Genomic DNA, 25,240 nt, shown 5'->3' with positions numbered 1-25,240 from the left:
CTGTAGCCGGCAGAGCCCAGGCTTTGCAGCCAGTCAGACTTGGGCTGAACCCCTGCCACCTGCTGGCTACGTGATCTTCCCTGTCTGTGCTTCCATCTCCTCATCTGTAAAATGGGGATAAGCCCTACCTCCCAGGCTTGGGGAGGAGATGCAGTGACCACTAGGATGTGTGGCACGGCGCCTGGCACAGAGGAAGGCGTGGGAGAGCAGCCCTCACCAGTGTATCAGTGTATCGGGCTCCAGGATGGGGGCAGGTGATGGCAAGAGAGCAGTGGCTGAATCAACAGCCCAACGACCAACCCTCCCAGCCAGCCCCAGCCACCCTGGGAAGGCTTGAGACCAGGAACACACAAAAAGGGTCAAGAACAAGAAATAACACAGGCCTTTTATTTGCTCCAGAACTCGGCTACTGTGTGGTCTGAGGGTGCCATGCTTTCCCAAAGCCCCCGAGGGACACTCCACCCAGGGGGTGCCAGATCTCTGTGTGTAGCCAGACTGCAGTGTCCCCCCAGGCTGCCTTAGTCCAGAAGGCCAGCTGCCTGCCACCGGTGCCTGAGACGAGCACATCCCCTGAAGCTAGAGAATGGTGTCCACCTTTGCATGGCAGCTTCTCACAAGGCATTGGCTAAAATATTGCACTTGTAAATCAGGAAAACTGATGAGGCAAGGGTTTCCTATTACAGGACAACGTGCCAAGCATCCAACTACTATTTAAATAAATAAAACTCAAAGTGGGGGTCTGAGCTGCGAGCTCCAATGGCCCTCCAGGAGGGCCCGAGAGCCCAGGCCTGGACCTCCTGCCCCATCAGCCAGTTCTTTAAGGAACTTGGTCAACGCAAAGCCTCCGTGGTCTCCGCAGCAGGGAGCAGCAGCTCCAGATCTGGCTTGGCCGGGGCCCCTGACCTGCCAGGGTCCTTGGGCCCCCTCGTACCGGGGCAGTAGGGACCCCACGGGGCCCATCCTTCTACTCCTCCAGTAGCCTGGGCCTCTCTTGGTCCAGGCCTCGCTTCCCTATGTCTATCCGTCTGTCCAGAGACACAGCCTCTGGGGGCTTGCTTGCCCCCTCCGTCACAGGGGGGAGGGAGGCAGGTGGGCAGGGGACCCAGCCCGCCTGGTGTGAACGCTGAGCTCGACTCCAGTGGCCTCTAAAGCGGGGGACTCATCTTCTTCTGGTTAATAAGGTCCAGGTAGAGGTCAGAACGGAGAAAGCGAGGGTACGAGTCCTTTTCCATGAGCCCAAAGATGCGCTTCTGTGCCAGGTCGAAGCAGCCCCGCGTGACGCTCTGCAGGTTGTCCTTGGTGTGCTCCCGCGTGTAGGAGTCCAGGTTGACCTGCGGAGACAGACGGGGACATGGTCAGGGCTGCCTGCTGGGGACTGACCTTAGGGTGCATGTGTCTGGAAGGGACCCATCCAGCCTCTCACCTCCAAGCCCCTTTGCCCCACATCTTAAGGTTCATCTGAAGTAGAGACCCTCAGACCAGAGGATTCAAGTCCTGGCTCAGTCATTTCCTGTAGGGCTGGCAGCATTTATAAGGCTGAAAATACCACCCTGAGGGTTAGGCTTCCTGGGTTCAAATCCTAGGAGTGCCACACCTGGGTGTGTGACTTTAAGCAAATCACTTAAGTGCAGTGAGCTTCAGTTGTCTTATCTACCAGCTAGGAATAATAGTACATTCCTCAAAGCGTGAAAACCAAGCAAGATCATCCATATAATGTGCTTTGCACATAGTGCCTGGCACACAGTAGACACTCAATAGATGGGCGCAATTATGATTTGTCTGTCTAAGACTGTCTCCTTTTTTTTTTTTTTTTTTTTCGAGACAGGGTCTCGCTCTGTCACTCAGGCTGGAGTGCAGTGGTGCGATCTCGGCTCACTGCAACGTCCGCCTCCCGGGTTCAAGCGATTCTCCTGCTTCCTGCTTCAGCCTCCCGAGTAGCTGGGACCACAGACACCCATCACCACACCTGGCTAATTTTGTAATTTTAGTAGAGATGGGGTTTTGCCCTGTTGGCCAGGCTGGTCTCGAACTCCTGACCTCAAGTGATCTGCCTGCCTCGGCTTCCCAAAGTGCTGGGATTACAGGCATGAGCCACTGTGCCCAGCCTGTCTCTTCGTTTCACAGGCTGTTGTGTGGATTAAACATGAGAGCGCATACATAAAGGGCTTAGCACATGTCTGGCATACGGCAGTGCCTTGGTGGTGGCCATTTTTATTACTAACTGGGATTCTGTTCTTCCCCTGATCCTAGCTTGCATCTTCCCCGCTGGGTACCTGGGCTCATGGAGTCATTCTGGCCTCTCCCCTTCCTGTGCTGCTGCTGGCTGCCACCTTGCAGCTGAAGGGCCACTGGGCCCTGGGGATTGGAGAAGCTGAGGGTCTGCCCTGAGGTCCTACCTCCTTGCACGCCTGGATTGCGATGTATTCAGCAAAGATCTTCTTGGCCTTGGATGCCATCTTGGACTGTGACTTGACCTTCTTGAAGTCCTCACAAGCCAACCAGAACTCCAGATTCTCCTCGCTGAACTCAGTGCGAAGGAAGGCTTGGAACACTGCTAACCCGTCTATGAGGAGAACAGATCCTGGGGTAAGAGGCAAAGTCAGCCTCTCCTGCCCTTAAGATGCCCCAGCTTACCCCTACAGGACTTTGAAGATGGGCATGCTGGGAGCTGAGTACAATGCCCATCCCCGACAGCCAGGAGCCCTGGGATGTGGCCCCAGCCCTGCCACTGCCTCTTTCAGGGTCTCAGCCAGGTCTCCCCGTCTCTATGCCTCAGTGTCTTCATCTGTGAAATGGGGACTATCAATTCTGTCTCCCGGAGCCCTGGGAGGAGCCGATGGGACCCTGCCCATGAGATGGCAGGCACATTTGGCGCCGTGAAAGCCCTCAGTACGTAGAAATGTTTATTCTTATTCTGGGAATATGGATCTGAGCACACAGGTCCCATGGGCCTCCGGCAGGCAGTGCCAGCTCACATGGACAGGGAGGGGCTGGCAGAAGCTGGCTCCAAGGCCAGACCAAGGGCCTCGGCTTGGGCTCAGCCTCTCTGCAACAGCAAGGACACCCTGACGGCCGAGGAGAGGGAAGGCGGCCTCTCTAGCACCAGCTACACAGGGTCTGGATGGGGGCAAAAGGGAGAGGGAGCGAGGGCACAGGGAGGGGGCAGGCAGGCCCAACTTACATTTGTGAACCAGCAGCTTCTCCAAGGACTCGCCCCACTTGAGGGCTTCCTCTGAGGTGGGCCTGAGGGGTGAGGGAGGGAACACTGTGAGGGCACTGAGAGGCATGGGAACCTGGGGGGAGGCTGGGCCAGGCGGCCTTTGTTTACTGCCCTGGGCCCAGTTTGCAGCTGAGCCCAGCTGGGGCGCCCAGGAAGGAGGCCCACCCTCTTTCCTGGGGCCAGGGTCCCTTCCAGCCCCCATCTCCACCCACCTAGCCTTCCCCCTAGGGCAGCTGCTCCCTGTGAGGATAGCTGCTTGCCAGGTACCCGGCTCCCTCTGTGAGAGCCTCTGTCTCCCCAGAGCTGGATCCAGCCGGCAAGCCCCTTCCCCTCAACCCTACCACTCAGTCCTACTCCCCGGGGAGCCAGTAAGTCCCCAGAGGGTCCCAGGGTGCCAGGGAGGACCTACTTGAATGACTTCATCATCTTGTCTGCCTTGCCCGCAGGAGGGGCTCCAGGGGACTCGTTCCGCCGTCTGAAGATGCCCAGCTTGTTCTTCATGTCCTTGGCTCTGGGGACAGAAGCAGAAAAGAGGGTTGCTCAGCCTGGCCCACTCGCCCCTGCAAATCCAGAGTCGGGAGAGCTGGGTCGAGGGCACCTACTCCTTCATTGTGTGTCGCCTCTGCAGGTTCCCGTTGCGAGTGAGGTACATGCCTCGGAGCATCTCTGTAGGGCCCCCCACCTTGGGGCCGCAGATTGGTCTGCAGGAAGCACCACTCTGGCTCCTGTCCCCCACCCCGCGTCCTGGGCAGCAGGCAGCAGCGGTGCAGGCTGCAGCCACACACGCTCGCTGGAATCCTGGCCTGATGACTGGACTCCCAGGCACAAGCCGGGGCTGGGACTCAGACAGGAGGAGCCAGGAAATGGGAGGCACCAGGAGGGGGAGCGGAAAAAAAATTCCTTCTGGCCAACCCGGAGAGGGAGCCGTGAAACGGGCATGTGTCTGCAAGGGGCAGCCTCTGGGGCCGCCCCGGCAGGAAGCCAGTCCCAGCTATTTGTGACTGGCCTCCTCGTTACCATGGCGGCAGGGCGACAGTGGTGGGGGGTGGGGGACAAGTCAGCAAATTGCTGAGAGGGAAGGAGGGAGCCAGGGGAGGCACTGCCCACCAGGGTGGCAGGACTGGCTATTTTTAGCCGAGAACCATTTTTAGCCTTGCCGGTCCCCAAGGAGGCAGCAGAATTCAGCACTGGGTGAAACTGCTGGCAAGAAAGGAGTTAAATGCCTCTTGCTCATGTTCGCCCCCCTTTTCCCGAGACCCCCTGTACAGGGCACCTCCCAGAGAATGGCTCCTGCCAGCCGGCCTCTCAGCCTCAGTCACCTGCATTGGCGACATCCAGTCATGAATATACAGCAGGACCCCAACGTCTTAGTAGTTTTAAGCCTGAATAACTTCAGAAGTACAAGTCCTATAAACTTACAAAAACACCATTTTAAAGTTTAATTATTTAATGTCGTGTGCATAGTTTTGTGATTTTCAAATAATAAATGTTTCACTTTAAGTTTTGGTCTCCATCCTCCCAAAGATGGAAAATGCTGACTGAAACCACAAATGAAAATGAAAAATTGATTATTCAAAAATCACAAAACTAAAGATGTGCAAAAGAAAGTTAAATAATTAAACTTTCAAGGGGGTTTGGTAAGTTTGAAGCATTTATACTTCTGAAGCTATTCAAGCTTAAAATGGCACTAAGACCTAGACATCCTGTCTAATGAAGGACAGTCCTACAGGGGAGGCTGAGCCCAGGCTCTGGAGTTAGTCTTGGGTTCAAATCCCAGCTCCAGCAGTTACCAGCTGTGTGCCCTTTGACAAGTTTCCTGACCTCTCAAGTTTCCTATCAAGCTTTTTTCTCTGTCAGGCTGTTTCCTGTCAAACAGGAGCCAGCAGGCTAGGTCTCCAGGTCCCAACTCCAACGCTTCCTTGCCATGTAACTTAGCCTCTTTGCACAGTAGTTTATTCATGTGTAAAATAAGGGTAAGGTCAATAAGAAAGAACGGAACGGAAAATAAAAGTAGTGGTAAAGATTAAATTAGATCACATATGAAATATGCACAGTACAGTGCCTGGCATAATAAACATTAATGGTTATTCTTATTATTACCCTAGATGTCCTAAGACTCCTCGTCTAAGCTTTTAAGAGTGTGAGCTTCAGAGGCCAGGCGTGGTGGCTCATGTCTGTAATCCCAGCACTTTGGGAGGCCGAGGCGGGAAGATCACTTGAGGCCAGGAGTTTGAGAACAGTCTGGCCAACATGGCAAAACCCCCATCTCTACTAAAAGTACAAAAAAAATTTGCTGGGTGTGATGGCACACACCTGTAATCTCAGCTACTTGGGAGGCTGAGGCACAAGAATTGCTTGAACTTGGGAGGCGGAGGTTGCAGCAAGCCAAGATCGCACTCCAGCCTGGGTGACAGAAGGAGACTCTGTCTCCAAAAAAAAAAAATGTGTGGGCTTCAGGCAATTCAAAAGGCAGCACCTACATTGAAAGGAGGCTAGACAGGGCTGCTCCAGCACCCGGGATGCCTGCCCTCTGCTGCCACACACTGCTTCCCTACACCTCCCACTTCCAGTGCCATATTCAACAGTCCTGGCACCCCCTGGATCCTCTCTCATCCTACAAAAGGTTAAGTGAAGATGGTTGGTGCAAGGGACTGTTTTGGTTTATGCATTTCACCTTGCTAACAAAGTGCAATTGGCTGTGGACTAAGAGAAGCCAACAGTTGCTGCAGAAAACTGGAGAGGTCAAGGCAGCTGGGGTGAGGAAGGCTTTCTAGGGTAGTGGACCCCACCCAAGGTCAAGGGCAGGGAAGAGGGTTGCAGGAGGCTCCTCCCCATAGCCCAATTCCTGCCTAGTGGTGGGTGCTAGAGGACCTGGTGGGGAGGGGCTTCCTCTGCGGGGGTCACTGTGCATGCACCCCACTGCCTCCTCCCTATACCTCCCCCGAGTCTCCAGGGCCTTAGGCCTGGGGGTAGAAGGAGACCTGAGAACCCACACACACATCGTTTTCATTGACACCTCTAACAAACACCCCATAGTATAAGAAGGCCTGAGTGTGGCCAGAAAGGCTTGGGGAGTGCGGGATTCGGCAGCTGGGCCAGCAGCGCCCCCTCCCGGCAACGCCTGAGACTATTAGCATTCAGGAGCTCAGGAAGAGAAAGAAGAGCCCCATGACTGTCAGTTCCACCCTTTCTCAGGTCACTCGTGGGCCCAGAGGGAGCAAAGGAGTTGTTGAAGTCACTTGGTCCCTGCTTGGCTCAGAAGCTGGGCTAAAGCCAGGGCAACTGGGCTGGTTGCCTCTGGTTCACTGTGGCTTCCCGGTACTGAATCAGCACTTTGCATCACTTGGAGAGAATGCTTAGGACCCAGGTGACCCCACTTTGGGGTCACTGCAAAGTTCCAAGATCCAGTTTTTCCTTGGTGTCTGTCTGGGGTTGTGTGCGGGACCAGGCACAACCTCTTCTCCCCAGCTTGACCCCTAGAGGAGAGACAAGCCCTGGGGCAAGGGAGGAAGAGGAGCGCAGAAGCCAGGGATCTTCCCAACGTACAGGTTTTTGCTCTTTCTCTTCCGGGAGGCTTCGTCATCATCCCCAACAGTGTCAGCCCCGCTCATCTGCGGAGAGAAGACAGACACGATGCAGTCTGGGCACCCAGGAGCTCCTGCCTAAGTAAAGAGAGGCTCAGAGACCCAACAGTCCCTGCCACCAGCCCCTTCCACCCCCAAACCCCCACCCCCGGCACACAGGTGAGGGAGGGGAACCCCACTGCTGGGAACAGCCTGGTCATGAAGTGGAATCGGCCTGGCAGAATCTCCGGCCACAGGGATCTCCTCCTGGGACATTCAGGTCCCCAGCTCACTGGGGAGAAGCCAGACAGCTGGCACTCATGACAGAGGCTTCACTGCAGGCAGTGAGCAGGTGAGAGGGCAGGGCTTCTGCTGTGTCACTAGGCCAATCCCTGCCCCTCTCTAAGCCTCTATTCCTTAGTTTCTAAAATCAGGATCATAATGATTAAGTCAGGATTCTGAAGTTCAAAGGAGACCTGAGATGGTCAGCAGTGTATAAAATAAATCATTACACAGGCCTCAGCGCACCTCTCTTGCCTTATAGCTTTCCATGGCTCCCTAGTGCCCTCGGGATAACGTCCAAACTCCATAACATGACCGGATCTACCATCTTAGGATCAGGGCAGAAAGTTCCATTTAATATCAGTTACAACTCCTTCAGTTATCTCTCCAGCCTGGCCCCTACTTCAGCAACCTCCTCGACTCTGCCTTCCAACCAACAGAAGGTCTTCATCTCCATGTGCAATTCCTTCCCTGGGGGATGCTTTTGTGAGTCTCCCACCTGCATGGATGGATGGATGGATGGATGGATGGATGGATGCATGGATATGTGGATAGGTGGATGGATAGATGAGTGGATGGATGGATGGATGAATATACGGGTGGGTGGGTGGATGGATAGATGAGTGGATGGATGGATGGATGAATATATGGGTGGGTGGATGGATGGATGGATGGATGGGTGGATGGATGGATGAGTGGATGGATGGATGCATGAGCGGATGGATGGAAGAGTGGATGAGTGGATGGATATATGAATGCATGGGTGAATAGATGGATGGGTGGGTGGGTGGGTGGATGGTAGATGAACGCATGCCTGAATAGATGGATGGGTGGGTGGGTGAGTGGGTAGATGAAGGAGTGGATGAGTGGATGGATGGATGAATTACACCTTCATTTAGCTCATACTATAGGCCAGGCCCTGAATAGGGTATAATTCAGATACTATCTCATTAAACCTCACAATAAACCTATAAAGTAAATAGAGGCTCAGAGAATTTAAGTCACTTCCCCAAGGAGACCCAGCATGTAAGTGACAGAGCTGGAATCTGCCTCAATTCAAGGCCTGTGTTTCTCCACCAGAGGATGCTGCTACTCAAAAATGCAAGGTCGGAACACATTTTAATGTTTCCCGTGAAAGACTCGGGAAGCGCTGCCTCCTTCCTGAGAATGCTGCCCCACCAGAGTTGTAAACACACACGTGTGTACGTGCACACAGGGGCACACGCCGTATGGTGTGTGATTTCAGAGCAAGGGTTTGGAACCAGACCTGGATATAAATCCTGCTTTCACCAACGTTGGGTGTTTCCTAGCCTCTCGGCTTCCATTTTTTTAGCTATGGCTTAGGCATAGTGACAGCCACTTCACAGGGCTGACGGAAGGTTCACCTGGATAAACTCTGGACCCCAAGGCCCAGTCCTGGCACCCACGCTAACCTCAGTAACCAGTGGTCATTGCCCAGTGAGTGTCACCACTGTCACCATTCAGGGCACCCTTCAGTGCACATACAGGCTGCAGTCACGCTGGCCTGGCAAGGCCATGCCCAAGGCCCCCACTCGTGGGAAAGAGCCCTCGGGCCCTGGGCTTCCTCCCATTCTAACCTCAGCTTCCGTACTTTATCGGCTCCACACAATGGGCCTGGGGACCACTCCCACCCAGCCGCCATCCCCAGCCTCTGCGCTGCTGGGAAATGGGCTCTTCCTTCCACTGCGGGGAGGAGAGTGTCTTCGGCAGGGACTGACCCAAGCCCAGCAGCCTGACAGAGGAGCTGGGCAGCTCTGGCCCTAGGAGTTGGCCCCCTGGGCTGCTGGGGAAACCCCAGCACCAAGAAGAGCCTGTGAGCCAAGGAGAAACTGAGGTGAAAAAATCGGGTTCTGATTCCCAGCCCTAGGGACTCACCATAGCTGCAGGGAGGCTTTGGCCTCTGACCTTGGAGGCAGCCAGAGTGGCTCCCCAGACTTCTCCCTCCCACAGCTGCCTCAAGGCCTGCCCAGGGCCCAGCCTGCAAAGGCCCTCCAAAGGGATTCTCCTTTCCATCCTCTCCCCACTGTCTCACTACGTGACCCTGTCCGGCTGAAAAGCAGATGGAGGTGAGTCCAAGACCATGCAGCCCTTCCTTCACTCCAGGCAGAATCCCTGGGCCCTGCCCAGCCTCATCCAGCCACCTCCAGGGACTAGGAGCTCACCACCTCTTGGAACAATAATTATAATTCTTACTGTAATTATAGCAATGATTAAGAGTGTAGATTTTTAATTGCCTGGATTTGAAGCTTAGCTCAATCATTTATTAGCTCATTGACCTTAGCTCAGTTACATCCCTCTCTGTGCCTCAGTTTCCTTATTTGTAAAATGCAGGTAATAACTGGACTTCCCTCAAAGGGCTGTGGTGTGGATTATGTAAGTTAACACGGGGACATGCTCAGCACAGTGCCCAACACACAGCAGTGAGCAAGTACTCTTAGCTAGCATGGGTTTTGCCATTATTTATTGAGCGTTCACTACATGTCAGGTGCTGGGCCAAAGTGTTTTAACATACTTTATCTCATTTAATCTTGGCAACGATTCTAAGAGCTAGCTACTGATATTTCCCCTCAGTGTGCAGCTGAGGAAACCGATGCCCAGGGCAGTTTGGTAACTGGCCTGGGCCCTCTGAACTAACAAGTAGCAGAGAATTGTGGTCTGGGTCCAGAGCCCACTAGTGACTGAGGGCTCGTCTGTGAGCAGGGCTCAGCTGGCTTCCCCTGTTGGTCCTGGTTGGACTTCTGGCGTTCCCTGGCCATCCATGGCTGCCCTCTCTGATCCAGCCCAGCCTGGCAGGCCCCATGGAACCACGTGGAAACAGTGGATTTAAACTCTGTACTTACTTGTTTACACATCCGAAATAAGTCTTTAGGCTTTTTAAAAATAGGAGGCCTGAAGGTATTATCATCCTATTATCAATAGGAGCTGGAAGGCATTTTGGGGGTCCTCTCGTCTGATCTCTGACCTACGTGGGAGCTTAGTGAAACAGGGCTGGCACCCGCTGTGGACCACCTCTGTCCAGGCCAGTCCCCTGCAGGGGAGGAAGGAAGCAGGGCCAGGGAAGGGCTGCAGCCTGTGGTCTCCTCACTGTCAAAGAATAGCCCATGACCCTCTGTGCTGAGCCAGATACGCTGGAATAGAATTCAATGGCAGCATCCTGGACCCAAACACAATGATTCTCCGGGGCTTCCTTGACTCCCCAGGAAAAAGGCCTGTGGATCTGCTCTGCAGGGCCTCCGGGGAGCAGCCGGGAAGGCAGGGGTCTGGCGGCAGGGGGCACCATGAGACCACTCAACCCAGCACAGGGCGCCAGACCCAGTGGACGGCCGGCTGGAGAACTGTGGTGGGGGTAGGGGAGGGGGCTCTCCCTCTCTGGACTCAGTCGGCCCATCTGTGAGATCACCATGGTCGAGCAGACCATCTCTGAGGTCTGCCTGTTCTGACATTCCTACTCGCAGTAGAAATTGCTCAGCACACAAGAGGGCAGGATAACAGGGGTGTGGACAGGAGACAACGTCGAGACTGAATGTCACCCTGTGGCAGGCAGCATGCGCTCTGGGCAGCCTCAGCTTATCCGCACAGCAGCACAAATGACCAGCCCAAGCTTTCCATGTACTGAGCCCTGGAACCCTTGGGACAACTCCCAGGGGACTCCGTGTTCCATTTATAAGAGAAAACTGAAGCTCAGAGAAAGAAGCAATTTGGCCAAGGTCTCAGAGCCAGGGTGGAGGAAGCAGAGCTGAGACTTGAACCTGGGTCTGTCTGACTCCACAACCTGAACATTTCACCCCTCGCCTCTTCACCTTTTGCCTGGCATTGCCTGGGAATAGTGGCCCATCAGCATCAGGGGACCCTCCCAGAAGAGCCGGGCCAAAGCCAGGAAGATAGAAGTCATGGGGGAACCCACCGCTGTCCCTCTGCCAGTCCCCCACCCCTGGCCCCTCATCAGCATGAGGTCGCAGAGTCTAGGGTAGAGCCACAGAGGACTGACTGGACAAGGGTGAGGTCTCGTCCAGCGCCATCAATCACTTGCTGCTGTGTGGCTGGCAGCAAAACATCTCTTGCTAGCCTCAGCCTCCCACTGTAGGACGAGTGCCTGTCCACCTTGCAGCAGTGTCAGGAAGGTGAGAAATGGGGTCTGGTGGTACTTTGAATGGTGGCACAGCCAGTACTATCCTGGTAACTGCTCTTCTCCCCCTCCCCCTCCGCATCACATGATTACCATTTATGCAGCACCCACCAGGTGCTGAGCGCCAAGTACTGCCCTAAATGTTTTACCTGTGTTAAGCTATTTAATTTTCCCAGCAACTCTAGGAAGGAGGCATTATTACCATACCCATTTCACCAAGGAGGAAACTGTGGCTCACAGAGGGGCAGGGACTTGCCCAAGGCCCAGTACCAGTAAGAGATGGAGCTAGACCATGGTGTTTGTCCCATCTGGGGCTTCATCTCCTCTTGACAAGTTTCGTACTGAAGCTGCTGGCGGAAGAGGGCAGGATATGAATGGCAAAGGGCTCAGGGACTGGTGTGTGGAAGCCACATGGAAGGGTGGCCACCACCAGGCTGGGGGCAGTCTCTGATGTCTCCGCCAGCTCAGCCACTCAAACCCAAGAAAGGAAGCGACCGGCTAAAAGTTGGTGGGACAGGGGAGGGTGCCAGTGGGAACCTTGGGAACCCAAAGGAGGAAGCTGAGACAAGAGAGAGCTGGTCCAGGCCTGCTGGACTCCCAGGCAGGAGTATCTGTCCCAAAATAGGAGCCGAGGCCAACTGAGCTGGGGAATTAGATAAATGCGTACACATGAATGTGTGTGAATTTATCTGTATATAAACAGTTTTATTGGAGCAAGTGTGGTGAGGGGATTAGAACTGGGAAGGGTGTAGTGGGGGAATCAGGATTGGGAAGCCCAAGGCAGTTGGGCCTCAACCGCCCTCCAAAGTGGAGTGGCCAGGCCTGATCTGAGTAAGCCTGAGGCCTTGCCTTGGAAGGACAGCGTTCCGGACTCTCTCCTGTAGAAACCATCAAGAAACGGCCTAAGATGGTGATATTCAAACTTTGGCAAGATCATGATCCCTCGGGGCATGTTTAAAATACAGGGTCTGGGCACCACCCCTAGAGATTCTGATTCCAGAATTCTGGGTATGGGGACTAGGAATCATATATTAATTACCTCCCCTTGGTGATTCCGGAGCACATCACAGTGTGAGAACCACACACGCTTACAGATGAGGAAACGGAGATTTAGTTCCAAGGCCAAAGTTCAAGACCCTTTTCTGGAGGGCCCCAGCCTGCCCTGTGAGAATGACTAGCTTTCAGCAGAAGGCATCTCCCCAGAAGGCAAGTCTGCCTTCTTGCTAGTGGCTAAGAAGCTAAGCAGGCTTCTGAGGACATGTCCCAACTTGGTGAGGAAGTATGCTGGAATCCATTAACGATGTCTGCCATGGGTTGGACGGAGGAATAGCAGCACCTGTGCCAGGCATCTGCCCTTTAGGAATGCTCTGCTCTAGCCAAAGAATGCCTGCCTCTACCTCTCTGTTTATTCTAATCTTGTTCAACCTTCAAGGCCAAGCTGAGAGGTATCTTCCTCCAGAAGCTTTCCCTGATGGCTTTAGGCCCTGGGGTCTGTCCTCCTGAAGTTCTAGATCTCTGAGTCAGTTGCGCTCCATGAGCACTGACCACCCCTACTCACCTGGCCTCACACCAACACCTTGCACTGGCTGTTGCAATTCAAGAGAAGGAGTGGGGCCCAGCATTCCCTGAGGGCCGCCTCTCATGTGGCTAGTGTTATCAGGCACCAGCCTCTTCCATTCATCCTCAACCATTCTGGGATGTGAGTGCTATTAACCTCTACTTTTCAGAGAAGAAAACTATGGCTCAGAGGAGTTGAGTGACTCAACCAAAGCCACATAGTAAGAAACAGAGCCCAGACCCAAACTAGCTGGTGGGCTTCAAGATCATGGCGCAATCTGTTCAGTTAGGCCACTTCACACAGGTAACTTATTTCTCTCAGGCTGAGACCAGCCTCACACACTTCTGTGGCTCCTGCTATGTTGCAGCGCGCAGGGCCTGGTACACAGCAGGAAATCAATAAATACTTATTTATCTACATATAAATATTCACGAGAGGCAAACGGTGTGGTGGTTGATTAAGAGCACTGGCCCTGGAACCAGATTCGAATTCTGGTTCAGACACTGATAAACTGTGTAACCTGGAGCAAGTTAGATAACCTCTCTTTGCCTCGGTTTCCTCTGCTGTAAAATGGGCACAAAAATACTATCTACTTCAAAGGGCTGTTGTGAGAGTTAATGAGTTCATGTAAACTGCTTAGGATAATGTGGACACGGAATAAATGTGTGTTGTCATTGTGACTGGCTGATGGATTTCTAGTCTGGCTAGGCTGTAACTATTTTTCCAGCTACTATCTCAGATCTTTTAACTCCAAATACGCAATGGCCTGGGCTAAGCTACACCTGCTCTGCTTTCTGTGGGGACCAGTGGAGCTATAAGAACACAGCATCTGGAATCCTAAAGTCATGGGTTTAAGTCCAGGCTCTGCCTTCTTGGTCCCATTGGGCCTCAGTTTTATCTTCTGTCCAACAGGTGGAAGGTTCGCTGGGAGGCTGCCAGGACAGTGGGGGTGGAACATGGTGACTTCTCATTCCCTGCAGCTCCTGGGCCAGCCCTCCCCACATTGCATGTATCCTTTTCCCTCCCCCTTTAGCTTTCTCACCTTCCTGTGTCCTGTGAAGAAGAGGGAAAGGTGGTGCATGGAGCCACCATTGCGGCCCAGCTCTTTCTTGAGGGTGCTGGGCGAAGGCATGCCCCAGGTGGAGGCGGCACCCTCACCGTCTGAGCAGTGCAAGGTGGTGTCGGAGGCGAAGCAGGGCCCTCGGGGCTCCTGCAGCAGGCTGCCCTCGCTGTGTGTCCGGCGCCGCAGCGAGTTCTGCACACGCAGTGAGAGGCCACCCTCAGCCCCCTGGCCCGTCTCGATCATGCTGCTGCGCTTGGCCTCACTGCGCTCTCCGTAGTTGTCATCGCTGGTGTCCTCATCCTCGTCCTCCTCCCCTTCCTCCCCCTCCTCCACCTCCTCGGCCTCTTCTGCATCCTCCTCATCTCCCGAGCAGCCCTGCTCTGCCCCTGCCTTCTGGCTGTAGGTGCTATCCAGCCGGACCTCGGGGATCACAAAGGCTGGCCTGGAGGCCGCAGGTGGGTCCCCGGTAGCTGCTAGTGGGTCCCCGGAGCTCATGGTGTCCTCAGTAAGGGCCTTGGCCGGCAGAGAGACCTGGCTAGGAGGCAGATCTTGACAGGGTGGAGGGTCCTGGGTGGGGGATTCCTGGATGGCAGGGAGGTCTTTGGTGAGTAGAGGGTCCTGGTGAGGCAGGGGTTCTTGACCAGCAGGCAGGTCCTGGCAGGGTGAGAGGTCTTGGGCTGGAGGGGGTTCCTGGCATGGTGGCGCATCCTTGCTGGGCGGAGCGTCTGGGCCTGGAGGGGATCCTTCAGAGGTAGCTGAGTCTTTGCTGGACAGTGGTTCTTGGCCGGGAGCGGGTTCCTGCCCAGAAGGGGAATCCTTGTTGGGTGGAAGGTCTTGTCCTGGAGGAAGCTCCTGGCCAGGAGAGGGCTCCTTGCTGGGTGGGGAATCCTCGGCACCAGGCCCCTTCCCTTCCTCCAAGGGCATCTCCCTCTTCTCATCTGCCTCCGTCTCAAACATCTGGGAAACAAAAAGAAAACAAGAACGGTTCAGAAGAGGAGGCTCCCAGATGCCAGACACCATGCATGAGCTGACATGAAATCAGGCAGTGGCCTGAACCCCGGCCCCCCAGTCTGAAAGCTGAGGTGCCAGATGGAACCCCCAAAGCCCCTTTGACTTAGCTGTGTAACAATTCTCACCCTGTCTTCTTGCTTGAACTTTCTGGTCCATCAAAAACACAGCTGGTCATTTATAGGAGAAGAGGGAGAGGTAACCACTGTCTATCTAGCTCCTGCTTTGGCAGGTGCCAGGCCAGCTTGACCCCACTCTCTTATATGGCCTTCCCGACAACCCTATAAAAGAAGCATCACTGTCCCCATTTTACAGAAAAGGAAACAGGGTCAAAGTTGCCTCTGGGGATAAAGGAGAACCAGGCAGTCTCTGCTTATGGACCAGAACCAAGCCAAACCCCAAAGCCAGGGCGGTCACTGAACCCAGCCCAGGGTGTCTTCTACCTGAACTAAAGTTTAAAAAATCCTAATGAGTCATTCAAACAAGAATGTGCTCTGAACGCTTAAGTATCTTTTTGAAACTATTAAACTGGAATGAAACCGGAACTTTAAAATATTGTCCATACCTGGACTCACCAGATGTCACAGACACATGGAACCTCCCTGAAGAATCACCCACCCAGGGATTTTAAAACTGCTTGGAGGAAGCTCAGGAATTCCTCAAAAAACACAGCATCTCCTGCCTCACACACAACCCTCGGGATCCTAGGGGGTTTTGCTGAGTTTCGACAGTAGATTTCATGTGCAAAGAGAAAAACATTTCTCTTGATGAAAGTCTGAATAGCAGCTATGTCGCCAGAAGATTGGGGCCCCGAAAAAGTCAGTGTCCATGGTGCCACAACCACACAGGGAGGCAGTTCTCAAGTCTGGGGTGGGCCCCTCCCACTCAAGGATCAGGAATGCCGGAGCTGGAACTATTTATTTAGAGCCCAGATTTTGACTTCAAGAAGCCATAGCTGCTGAGAACTAATGAAAGGGAAAGACCCCACCCATACTCGGGAACTGAACAGATGCTTGGGAATGTGTGCACCTGCGGGCACACGCGCACACTGGCAGAAAACTTCAGGGGTAAGTACCCCCAGAACGTGGGTTAAGAGCTCTCATTGTAGAAATCATTAATGTCCATTTGATGGATGAGAAAACTGAGCCCAAAGGCCGGTGACTTACCCACTATTGTACAGCTGCCCTGACACCCAAAAGGCCATGCTCGAAGCTGAGAAGTCTTTGAAGCCCCGGGGAGTCTGTAATGGTGAAGCCCCACGGCTGGGAGTCAGTGTTCAGCCATGGCTTGGGGCAGCTGCAGGTTGCTGCACACACATGTCAGGGGTCACGCTGGCATCTGGGAGCACAGATGTGAGCGGATGTGAAAGCGCGGCACGGGTAAGAGCCACAGCCTGGGAGCGTGAAAGTGAAAGTGGAGCCCCGCAGAGTGGAGAAGGTGGCTGGGCAAGGGAGGGGAGGCCTCAGAGGACTCTAGCGTGATCTGGCCAAGGTCGGGAAGGGCACGCCTTAGGCTATGGCTCACAGGCCAAAGACAGGTGCCTGCTGACGCTGTGGCCTTCTTGCCCTGGAAATCCTGCCTGCAGCTCAGAGGTGACTCCATACAAGGGCCCTCTCAGACTCTGAAAAAACAGCAATCTGAAATCCCCACTGCATAGACAGAAAGGCTAAGGCCCAGAGAGGAGCAAGGGGCAACCTAGAATCACACAGGGTGTCAGGTACAGCCAGTCACCAACCTTTAGGCCTCAAGGTGTCCACCTATGAAATGGGATAACCAGCATGCCTGAGTAACAGATCAGGAGCATATGCTGGAAAAGCTGGAAAAGCTGGAAAGCTCCTACAGAAGATGGTGGTGTTGGAGTTAATGCTTTCAAAAGCATTGATCTAGAGGGAAATTCTGAAGTTAAGGACCTCAACCAGCAGCACGTGTTTCCCACATACCCCAAATTTTGCCAAACACCAGAGTCAGTGTTGGCAATTGTAATGTCAGGGCCTCCAGTCCAGAATTCTCATCTGGAAACTAAGGGCTGTGCTTCAGTCCCATCAGGCTGTTCCCAGGTGGACAGAAAGACCCTCCATTGGGTAGACAGGAAGGCTGAGGGCCCAGTCTGGACAGTGACTTAGTGACTTGCCCAAAGCCACCCTGCACAAATCAGGGGCTAGGCTGGGGCCAGAGCCCAGGCCTTCTGGCCCTGTTCTTCTCAAGCCCACTTCTGATCTCTGTCCCCATGAGCAAACCAGTCCCCAGCCCATCGCCCCACCCACCAGGGAGCATTCTCCATCAGGAGAAACAAACTGCCCTGCAGCCAGCTCCCTGGGGCCCCTCAGTCCTATCACCCTACCACATGGCCAGACCTCCCCCCGACCCACCCCCTGGCCCAGCCACCTGCCTCTGATAGTCCTTGGGGAAAGACGGAAGGAAGCAGCAACCGGGTGCCCTCAGGGCCTGGCACGGAGTGGCACTGAGTGGGGAGCAGGCCGCATTTCCCCTTTCCTGGGTGGTGAGGGTGGGGCCCAGGCCTGTCCCAGTGGTGACTGTCAGTCGGAGCCCGCCCACCCCTTGGGGAAAGTGCAGCAACAAACCCAAAACCAGAAATGCAAGTCAGCCTGCCTCTGCCAACCCTGTTCTAAATTGAGGCCAAACCAAACAAAGCCAGGAGGGGAAGTGCCGCTCAGGCAGGGGTACTGCCCCCAGAGGGCACCTACCCGGAGGGATCAGCTGAGAAACTAACCAAGACGGAAGGGTTCTCAGAGGGCCCAGTGGTTATGTGCTCAGATACCCGAGCCAGGCTGATTTTGATCCCAATGGGGCCACTTTTTAGCTGTGCAACTCTGGCCAAGCCTCTCAACACCTCAGAGCCTCCGTTTCCTCATCTGGAATTGAGCCCAATGATATCACACTGGACTCACAGGACTATTTGAGTCTCCTCACAGTGCCTGGCCCTGGAAAAGTTTTTGATACAATGGGAGCTATCAGTGGTCTTATTTTAGAGATAAGAAACCTGGGGTCCCAGAGGGTAAAGGAATTACCTAAGAATGAGAGGCTGATGCAGGATTAGAACTCACATCTCCTGCCCAGGGTCTCTCCCTGTTTCCTTGGAGCCTTACACACAAGTGTTTGGGGCCCTCAGAGGGCTGTAGTAGGAGAAGGAACAGCCTGGAGTGCTGCCTGAGGCCCCTCACCTGGGTGCATCCCACATCAGCAGATGCTGGCGAACAGGGCCCAGAGCTCATGGTTCTTTCTGTGCTCCCAGGCAGGCCTGTATGAACAGGGGCTGTGTGCAGGTTTGGTAAGGCCCCTGTTCTTGGGAGAGCTGGGGTGGGAAGTGGTTTGACGGGAGCTCTGGAGCAATTATAGGAAACCCGAGAAACCCAGGGGTGAGAGGGTGGCAAGTGTAGGAGAAAATTAGGGCAGGAGGGGAGGAAAGGATGAGGGGGAGGTTGCAGAACACATGGTGGGCATGGGATTTGCCCTGTGAGCAATGAAATGCCACAGGCAGAGCTGTGCTGTGTCAAAGCTGCTCTGGGGAATGTGGGCAGGATGTGTGGATGGCAGGGAGGACTGGGGCACGCATACATTCATGCATTCTCCAAGCACTGAGGTAGGTACTAGGGGGACGGCAGGGAACAAGTCAGACACAATCTCTGCCCTCAGTTAAGCAGAAAAAACAGAGGTTAGACAACTAGTCCGAAGGAGCATGGGGACTGCTCTGATAGAGGAAGTACAGGCAGCTGGGGACCCAGTGAGACAGCTGTTGCAACAGCTGAAGTAACAAGAATCCAGCCAGGGCGCCCCAGGAAGACCAGCCTGCTCACCCAGGGCCTTGGGTCCAGAGTGCTGGAAGCCACTGCCCCGCCTCCAGAGGTGGGGGTCTGTGTCTTTCCCATCCATCACTTCTTTGGCTTGGCTGGACCAGGTTAATTCTGCCCATGTCTCATCTGCTGTAAGCACACAGGAAATGAACCAGGCCCTCTAAATGGAGCCACTGTTTAGGACCTAATCAAATCGTCTCCCAAATCCAATCCAGAGCTCGGAATAGGCTAAGGAGGGATGGCAGCTATGACACCCAGAGTTCACACTCATACCAGCTTTGGTTCCTGGGCCCCAGATGCCCACCGGATGTTGGGTTGGGGGTAGTGGTGGGCTGCTAGAAGTGACTTGTCCAACATCACACAGCTACTCACTGAGCAGCCAGGTCTGCTGACCCAGGGACAACCTGCAGCTCTCACTCCGATGATTCATCACAGCCACCACGGATGCCGGGCTCTGCATCTGCCCTCGAAAACCACTTCCTGCACTGGGGGGTGTAAACTGGGGTTTGCCTCTGTCTCAGGGTGGCCCTTAACAGCCAGGATTTTACTGACAGAGCGCTGGACATGCAGCCAGAAGACCTGGACTGGAATTCTCACTCCGTCATTTGCTAGCTGTGTGATCCCAAGCTACCCCACTCCAAGCTTGGTTTTCTCTGCCATGAAAGGGGGTGAGGATGCCTGCTGCTTCCTATGCCAGAGACCTCAGGGGACCAAGTCTGAGAAAGGGCAGGAAGGCGCTCTGTGAACTGTAAAGTCCTTTGAGAAAGGGAGAGGCTGTTAGAATTCCTGCCCCGCATTGGACCCCCAGGCTTTCAAGATGGGCTGTTCCTTCAAGCTTGGCACGCTCTGGCTCCCTAGCTTCAGGTCCCTGACTTAATGCTAGCTTCCAGGAACCTTGAGGGCTCAGCTAACACTTAGCTCTCCCGGCTCAGCGTCAGCCCAGCTCCTCCAGGTCTGGCCTCTTGACCACCCAGAGGCTGGCACCCCCAGTGCTTCCTCCGTCACCAGCTCAGAGACCCTCCAGGCCGTACTCCTCTCCCCTCTACCTCCACTGTCTCCAACACAGCAGGTTTGGCAAAATTCAGGAGGATGGAGGCGGTACTTACATTAGGGGGAGCTCCAGAGACTAACTTCACACTTACTTGCTAGGTGACCTTTGGCTTAACGTTTCTGTGCCTCAGTTTCCTTAGCCATAACATAGGATTTCTAGAACCTCCTCACAATGTTGTTAGAGGAATAAATGAGCTAATGAGTATCCAGAGCTCAGCACCATGAGGGCACACATGAGCACTCAATAAACGATAGCCATGGTCACTCCAGCGCAGCGTGGCCTTAATATCTCCCTCCCTGAACTTCCACTGACCCCTTCTCCGCCCTCTCATGGGCCTGTCTGCCTGTCCATCAGGACCTGCTGCAGGGCCCCTCTCATCACAGTCCTGTCCACTCTCTTGGGAACCCATCCACTCCCCGGGCCACAATCGCTATCTGCACCATCTGGCCACTGATGACTCACAGCCCACTCTGCCAGCTCCGACCCCTCTCCTGAGTTGAGATGCCACAGGCAAGTGTTCACCAAATCCTCATGGAATAGTTCTGCATCCAGACACTGTTCTAGGCTCTGTGCATAAAGGAAAGAATAAGAAAGACACGATCCTTGTCCTTGTGGAGCCTACGAACTAGAGAGGAAGGAGGGATATTGACCAAGTCATCACTGCCATAAACACAGGATAAACAGAAACCAAGATCTGCGGTGTGAAGGAAAACCCTTGGGTGCTGTGAGAGAATCCAGGGGAGTGTTGGGAAGGCCGCCCTGTGGAATGGCTGGAGACCGAAATCTGCTCAAGGGGCAGGGCGGGGCTCACTAGGGGAGGAAGCAGCATAGGCCAAGGCCCCGGGCCAGGAAGAGCCTTAGCATGCTGCTGAGACAGAGGACAGCTGTATGGCTGCAGCCCAGGGACATGGATGGAGACCTCCTTCTGCATATCCCGTCAGTACCCCCAACTCAACAAGCCCTACAACGAATGTGTGATCTCCCTGCAAGTCCATCATTCCTCCTCTCATGGTCCCTGTATCAGTGAAGCCATCACCAGTTGCCCAAACCAGGGAATTGGCCATCATTTTCTCCTCCTCTTCCTTCACAACCATCCTCATGGTCAATCCTCAAATCCTGATCATCACTTATACGACTTCAAGGATCTTTTTACTAGGGAGGTTGGCAATAAATAGGACAAAGTATATGGGAACTCTCTGTACTTTGTGCTAATTTCTAAAGCTACTCTAAAAAATAAAAGTTGAGGCCAGGCACAGTGGCTCAAGCCTGTAATCCCAGCACTTTGGGAGGTCGAGGCGGGTGGATCACCTGAGGTCAGGAGTTCGAGACCAGCCTGGCCAATATGGTGAAATCCCGTCTCTACTAAAAATACAAAAATTAGCCAGGCAACATGGCGTGCGCCTGTAATCCCAGCTACTTGGGAGGCTGAGGCAGGAGAATCGCTTGAATCCAGGAAGCGGAGGTTGCAGGGAGCTGAGATTGCGCCACTGCACTCCAGCCTGGGCAATAGAGTGAGACTCTGTCTCAAAAAATAAAAAATTAAAAAATTAAAAAGTTGATTAATCTTTTTTAAAAAGAATGTTACTACTCTCTCCATGTCCACTGCCGCCACTTCCCTCTAGACCACCGTCATCCCCCATCAGGATAATGTGGGGCTCACAGTGGCAGTGCAGACCCCACTGGCCATTCTCTGTGCTATGTCAGGGGAGCTGCCTCCATGCAAACCTCAACTTGTCACTCCTCTGCTTAAAACGTTGCTGTGGCTGGTTCCCCAATACCTCCCAGATAAAGTCTAAATTCTGTAGCCCTGGAAGACCCTGGGCTCTGTCTCCCTCTAGCCTCACGTCTGAGCACTCCCCACCTGAAGTGTTTGAATGAATAAATGAATGAAAGAACAACCGCTGGGTGTGGTGGCTCATGCCTATAATCCCAGCACTTTGGGAGGCCGAGGAGGGCGGATCATGAGGTCAGGAGATCGAGACCAGCCTGGCCAACATGGTGAAACCCTGTCTCTACTAAAAATACAAAAATTAGCTGGACATGGTGGTGGGCGCCTGTAATCCCAGCTTCTCGGGAGGCTGAGGCAGGAGAATGGCTTGAACCCCAGAGGCGGAGGTTGCAGTGAGCCAAGATCACACCACTGCACTCCAGCCTGGTGACAGAGCAAGACTCTGTCTCAAAAAAAAAAAAAAAAGAAAGAAAGAACAATCCAGTGAACTTCACAGGACCATCTAGACTCTTAGCCTCAAAGTGCAGCCCAAGAGCCAGCAGCAGCATCACCCAGGAGCTTATATAAAATACACACTCATTTTTTTGTTTTTGTTTTTGTTTTCGTTTTTTTTGAGATGGAGTCTCGCTCTGTCGCCCAGGCTGGAGTGCAGTGGCGTGATCTCGGCTCATTGCAAGCTCTGCCTCCCGGGTTCACGCCATTCTCCTGCCTCAGCCTCCCAAGTAGCTGGGACTACAGGCACCTGCCACCATGCCCAGCTAATTTTTTGTATTTTTAGTAGAGACGGGGTTTCACCGTGTTAGCCAGGATGGTCTCGATCTCCTGACCTCATAAAATACACACTCGTAAACCTCAATCCACACCCACTGGATCGGAATCTGCATTTTAATAGGGTCCCAGGAGATTCAATTGCACATTAAAGTTTGGAAAACACCGACCTAGACTATTGGTTCTTAACGGAGAAGTACGCTTTAGAATCACCTGAGGAGCATCTTAAAAATGCCTGTCTGGACCCAATCTAAGACCTACTGCATCATGGTCCCTAGGAGTAAGGCCCAGGCCTTTTCACTTCTTTCTGACTGCCGAGACAACTCTGGAGAGTGGCGTCAGGTAACAGGCAAGGTGACCGTCTGTTACATGAGGCCCAGAAAAGGGAAGTGATAAGGCCAAGGTCATACAACAGAATCAGCACTAAAATCCAGCCCAGAACCTCGCCCAGGACCAGTTCCAACACATAGAAGCCTCTCTATAGCAGGGAGCCTGTGCAGAAGAGGCATGACCTTGGAGCAGGATGGGGGGCTGGCAAGTTCCCTGGAGGCAGCTACCTATTCATGTTCCCTAAACAGAGGCCCAACTGCAGAAGGAGAGAGGGGCAAAGGAGGAATTCGACCACAGACTGAAGCTCCTCTGTCAGAGGCTCAGGAGGGTGGCACACCACAGCAGGGAGCGTACCCACTCTACAGAAAGCAATACTGAGGCACAGAAGGTTAGCTCACCCCCGCACAGGGACTCTCAGGACAAAGCCAACACTCACAGAAAGGGAATCCCTGAGGAAAGAGGAGACATGAGGGCCCCCTCAGAAACCCTTCCTACTCTTGGCTATCACCCGACCAAGAAAGAAGGACACGCCGCTTGCAGCCTGCTGGAGACCCACCACCGCCTGCCTGGATGCCCAGCTTCTCCCAAGGCGAGAAGGGGGCTCCCGGGGTCTGGGTTTCAGCACGGTGCTGCCCTGTCACCCCCTCACCAGGTCCCTTCTCCTCTTGCCTCCACTTCTGACATCACTGCTTCAACATGGGGTGGACTCGTAGTCTCTGTCCCCACCCACCATCCCAAACACCCCTTCTACTCCTCCAGCTCTCTTCTCTGAAAGGCAGGGAGTTGAGAGTTGAGAGCAGGGGGGTTCCCAGCTTCTTCCTGAGCTAGTGGTGACTGATGCCTTGTGAGAAGGGAAACTCCAGGCCCCCTGGGGCTCTGCTGAGGAACCAGTCCGCCTGTGGGATCCATCCTCACTCCCCTTCCCACCCGGCACCCTGCTTTTCTGCCTGCTCCGTGTGTGTGTGCTGGGACCGTCTCATTTCCCTAAGCTCTCTATCCCTCAAGTCTACTTCCCGCCCATCCCTGTGAGCACTGGTTCAATCTGCCTTGGATGCCCTGGCTAGAAGGCTCTCTGCTCCTCTGCCAAGACCCAACCTGCCCTGTTGTCATGGCCCTGAGCAGGTCCTGTTTGGCTCATCAGGATCATGTCTGGCTTATTCACACCATTTCCCCAAAGACTTACTCAGCAAATACCTACAGAGCTGCAGCCATGTGCCAGGGCCTGTGTTGGCTATTGCTGCCAAACAGCAGCAAGCCGTGTTCCCTGCCTTAGAGGTGCCAGATCCATCTCTCACCCACCTGCTACCATGCTAGGAGGCTGTGGAAGTAGAGGCAGCAGGGACAACTAGGATGGCTCTGGGAGGAGGTAATGGGGGGAAAAAGATGGGACAGGATATTCCAGGCTGAGCCAGAGCCAGCAGGGAACATTCAAGGAAGTGGAGGTGGTTGGATGGGGCAGGAGCATGGATATTTTAAGGAATTCCGACGTTACCCTGAAAGCAATGTTTACTTAGCGCTGCAGAGGTAAGGAAGGTGAAGCTAGAGGTGTTCAAAACAGATAATGATGACAAAGATAGGGGAGAGAGAGATGATTAACTGAGCATCTACTGCATGCCACACACTGTGACAGTTGTTTTATACTTTAGGTTCTACTTCCAACAATCCTATGAGATCAGTATCATTTTTAATAAGAAAACTAGGACTTAGAGACATTAAGTAACTTACACAAGATCAAAAAGCAAGTCAGTGGAAGAGTCAGAATTGAAACCATGGTCTGCCTGACTCCAAAGCCCTGCTCTTTCTACTCCTCTGCGATCTCCTTTCCTGCCCTCTTCACTTCCTCCTTCCCTTCCTTCAAAGGATGCTTCCTGAGGACAAACCTGGGCCTGGCTCTGTGCTAGGCAGTGGAGAGCAACACCAGACGCAGGGGCCCCGCTCGGACTCCACATGGTTGGAGACTGAGGGGCAGGAGACTGACACCTGGTGTTGGGAGGGGCAGTGCAGAATTCTGTACACCTGCTGACCCCCCCAAATCCTCTCCCTCCCAGGGTCCCCTTCCAGGTGGGGAGAGCTAGAAGCGTGTGGCTTCTCTGTGATGCTTTCCGCTAGGTTAATCAAAGAAGCTCTGCCATGCCAGGATGACCTCAGGGAAGGACACAAATAGCACTGCAGTCATGAGGTCAGCATTTGGAAGCAGGAGGGCCTGGGGGCGAATCCCAATTCCTATCCATGTGCCGCCTCCCTCAAAGCCAGTGTGCCGCTTCCTCACAGGGCTGCTATGGGGCATATGGAGGCAGTGCCTGGCACACAGTAGCCCATGGTGGTGCCCCTCTGCTCCTTGCCTTCCTCTCCACAGCTTGACTCTCTCATGAGTGGGCACCAGGGACCAACCCAAAAACTAAGGTTTTACTCCAAGCAACAGCTCTGAGAATAGGGAGGACTGATAGCCAGAAGTGGAAGGAGGGAAGCCTATTGCTGATGAACAACCGGGGCTTGGAGACAGGCAAATCAAGCTTCAAACCCTGGCTCTGCCACCTCCTAGGTCAGGGCACCTGCACAGGCTGCTTAACCTATTCAGGCTCGATTTCCTCATCTGTCAAATGGCAATGTGAATACTGAGTACCCACATCACAGCTCTGTGGGGAGGGCTTAGCATAGGGCCTGGCACCTAGTAAGTGCTCAATAAGCATCTGCGATTTCTGTAATCAT

General features: G+C 53.9%; 1 protein-coding gene across 9 annotated transcripts in view; it reads right to left on the bottom strand.

Moving 5' to 3' along the window:
• Positions 1–367: 367 nt before the first annotated feature.
• RGS3 (regulator of G protein signaling 3) overlaps positions 368–25,240 on the bottom strand; it is a 136,747-nt gene continuing 111,874 nt past the window's right edge. For 7 of the 9 annotated variants that reach the window (XM_054500929.1, XM_054500930.1, XM_054500931.1 and 4 more), the window contains 6 exons: positions 13,813–14,790; positions 6,767–6,831; positions 3,630–3,731; positions 3,182–3,243; positions 2,397–2,563; positions 368–1,331 (listed from right to left, as the gene is read on the bottom strand). In XM_054500929.1, coding sequence (XP_054356904.1) covers positions 1,146–1,331; positions 2,397–2,563; positions 3,182–3,243; positions 3,630–3,731; positions 6,767–6,831; positions 13,813–14,790 — 1,560 coding nt within the window. In that variant the 3' untranslated portion in view covers positions 368–1,145. Of the gene's footprint in view, positions 1,332–2,396; positions 2,564–3,181; positions 3,244–3,629; positions 3,732–3,822; positions 4,755–6,766; positions 6,832–13,812; positions 14,791–16,007; positions 16,181–25,240 lie in introns of those variants that run through there. The other 2 variants (XM_063649816.1, XM_054500940.2) reach the window with 2 other exon arrangements.

Source organism: Pongo pygmaeus, chromosome 13 (assembly GCF_028885625.2).
Source record: "Pongo pygmaeus isolate AG05252 chromosome 13, NHGRI_mPonPyg2-v2.0_pri, whole genome shotgun sequence".
NCBI lineage: Eukaryota > Metazoa > Chordata > Mammalia > Primates > Hominidae > Pongo > Pongo pygmaeus.
This window is presented reverse-complemented; position numbering and strand designations above follow the sequence as displayed.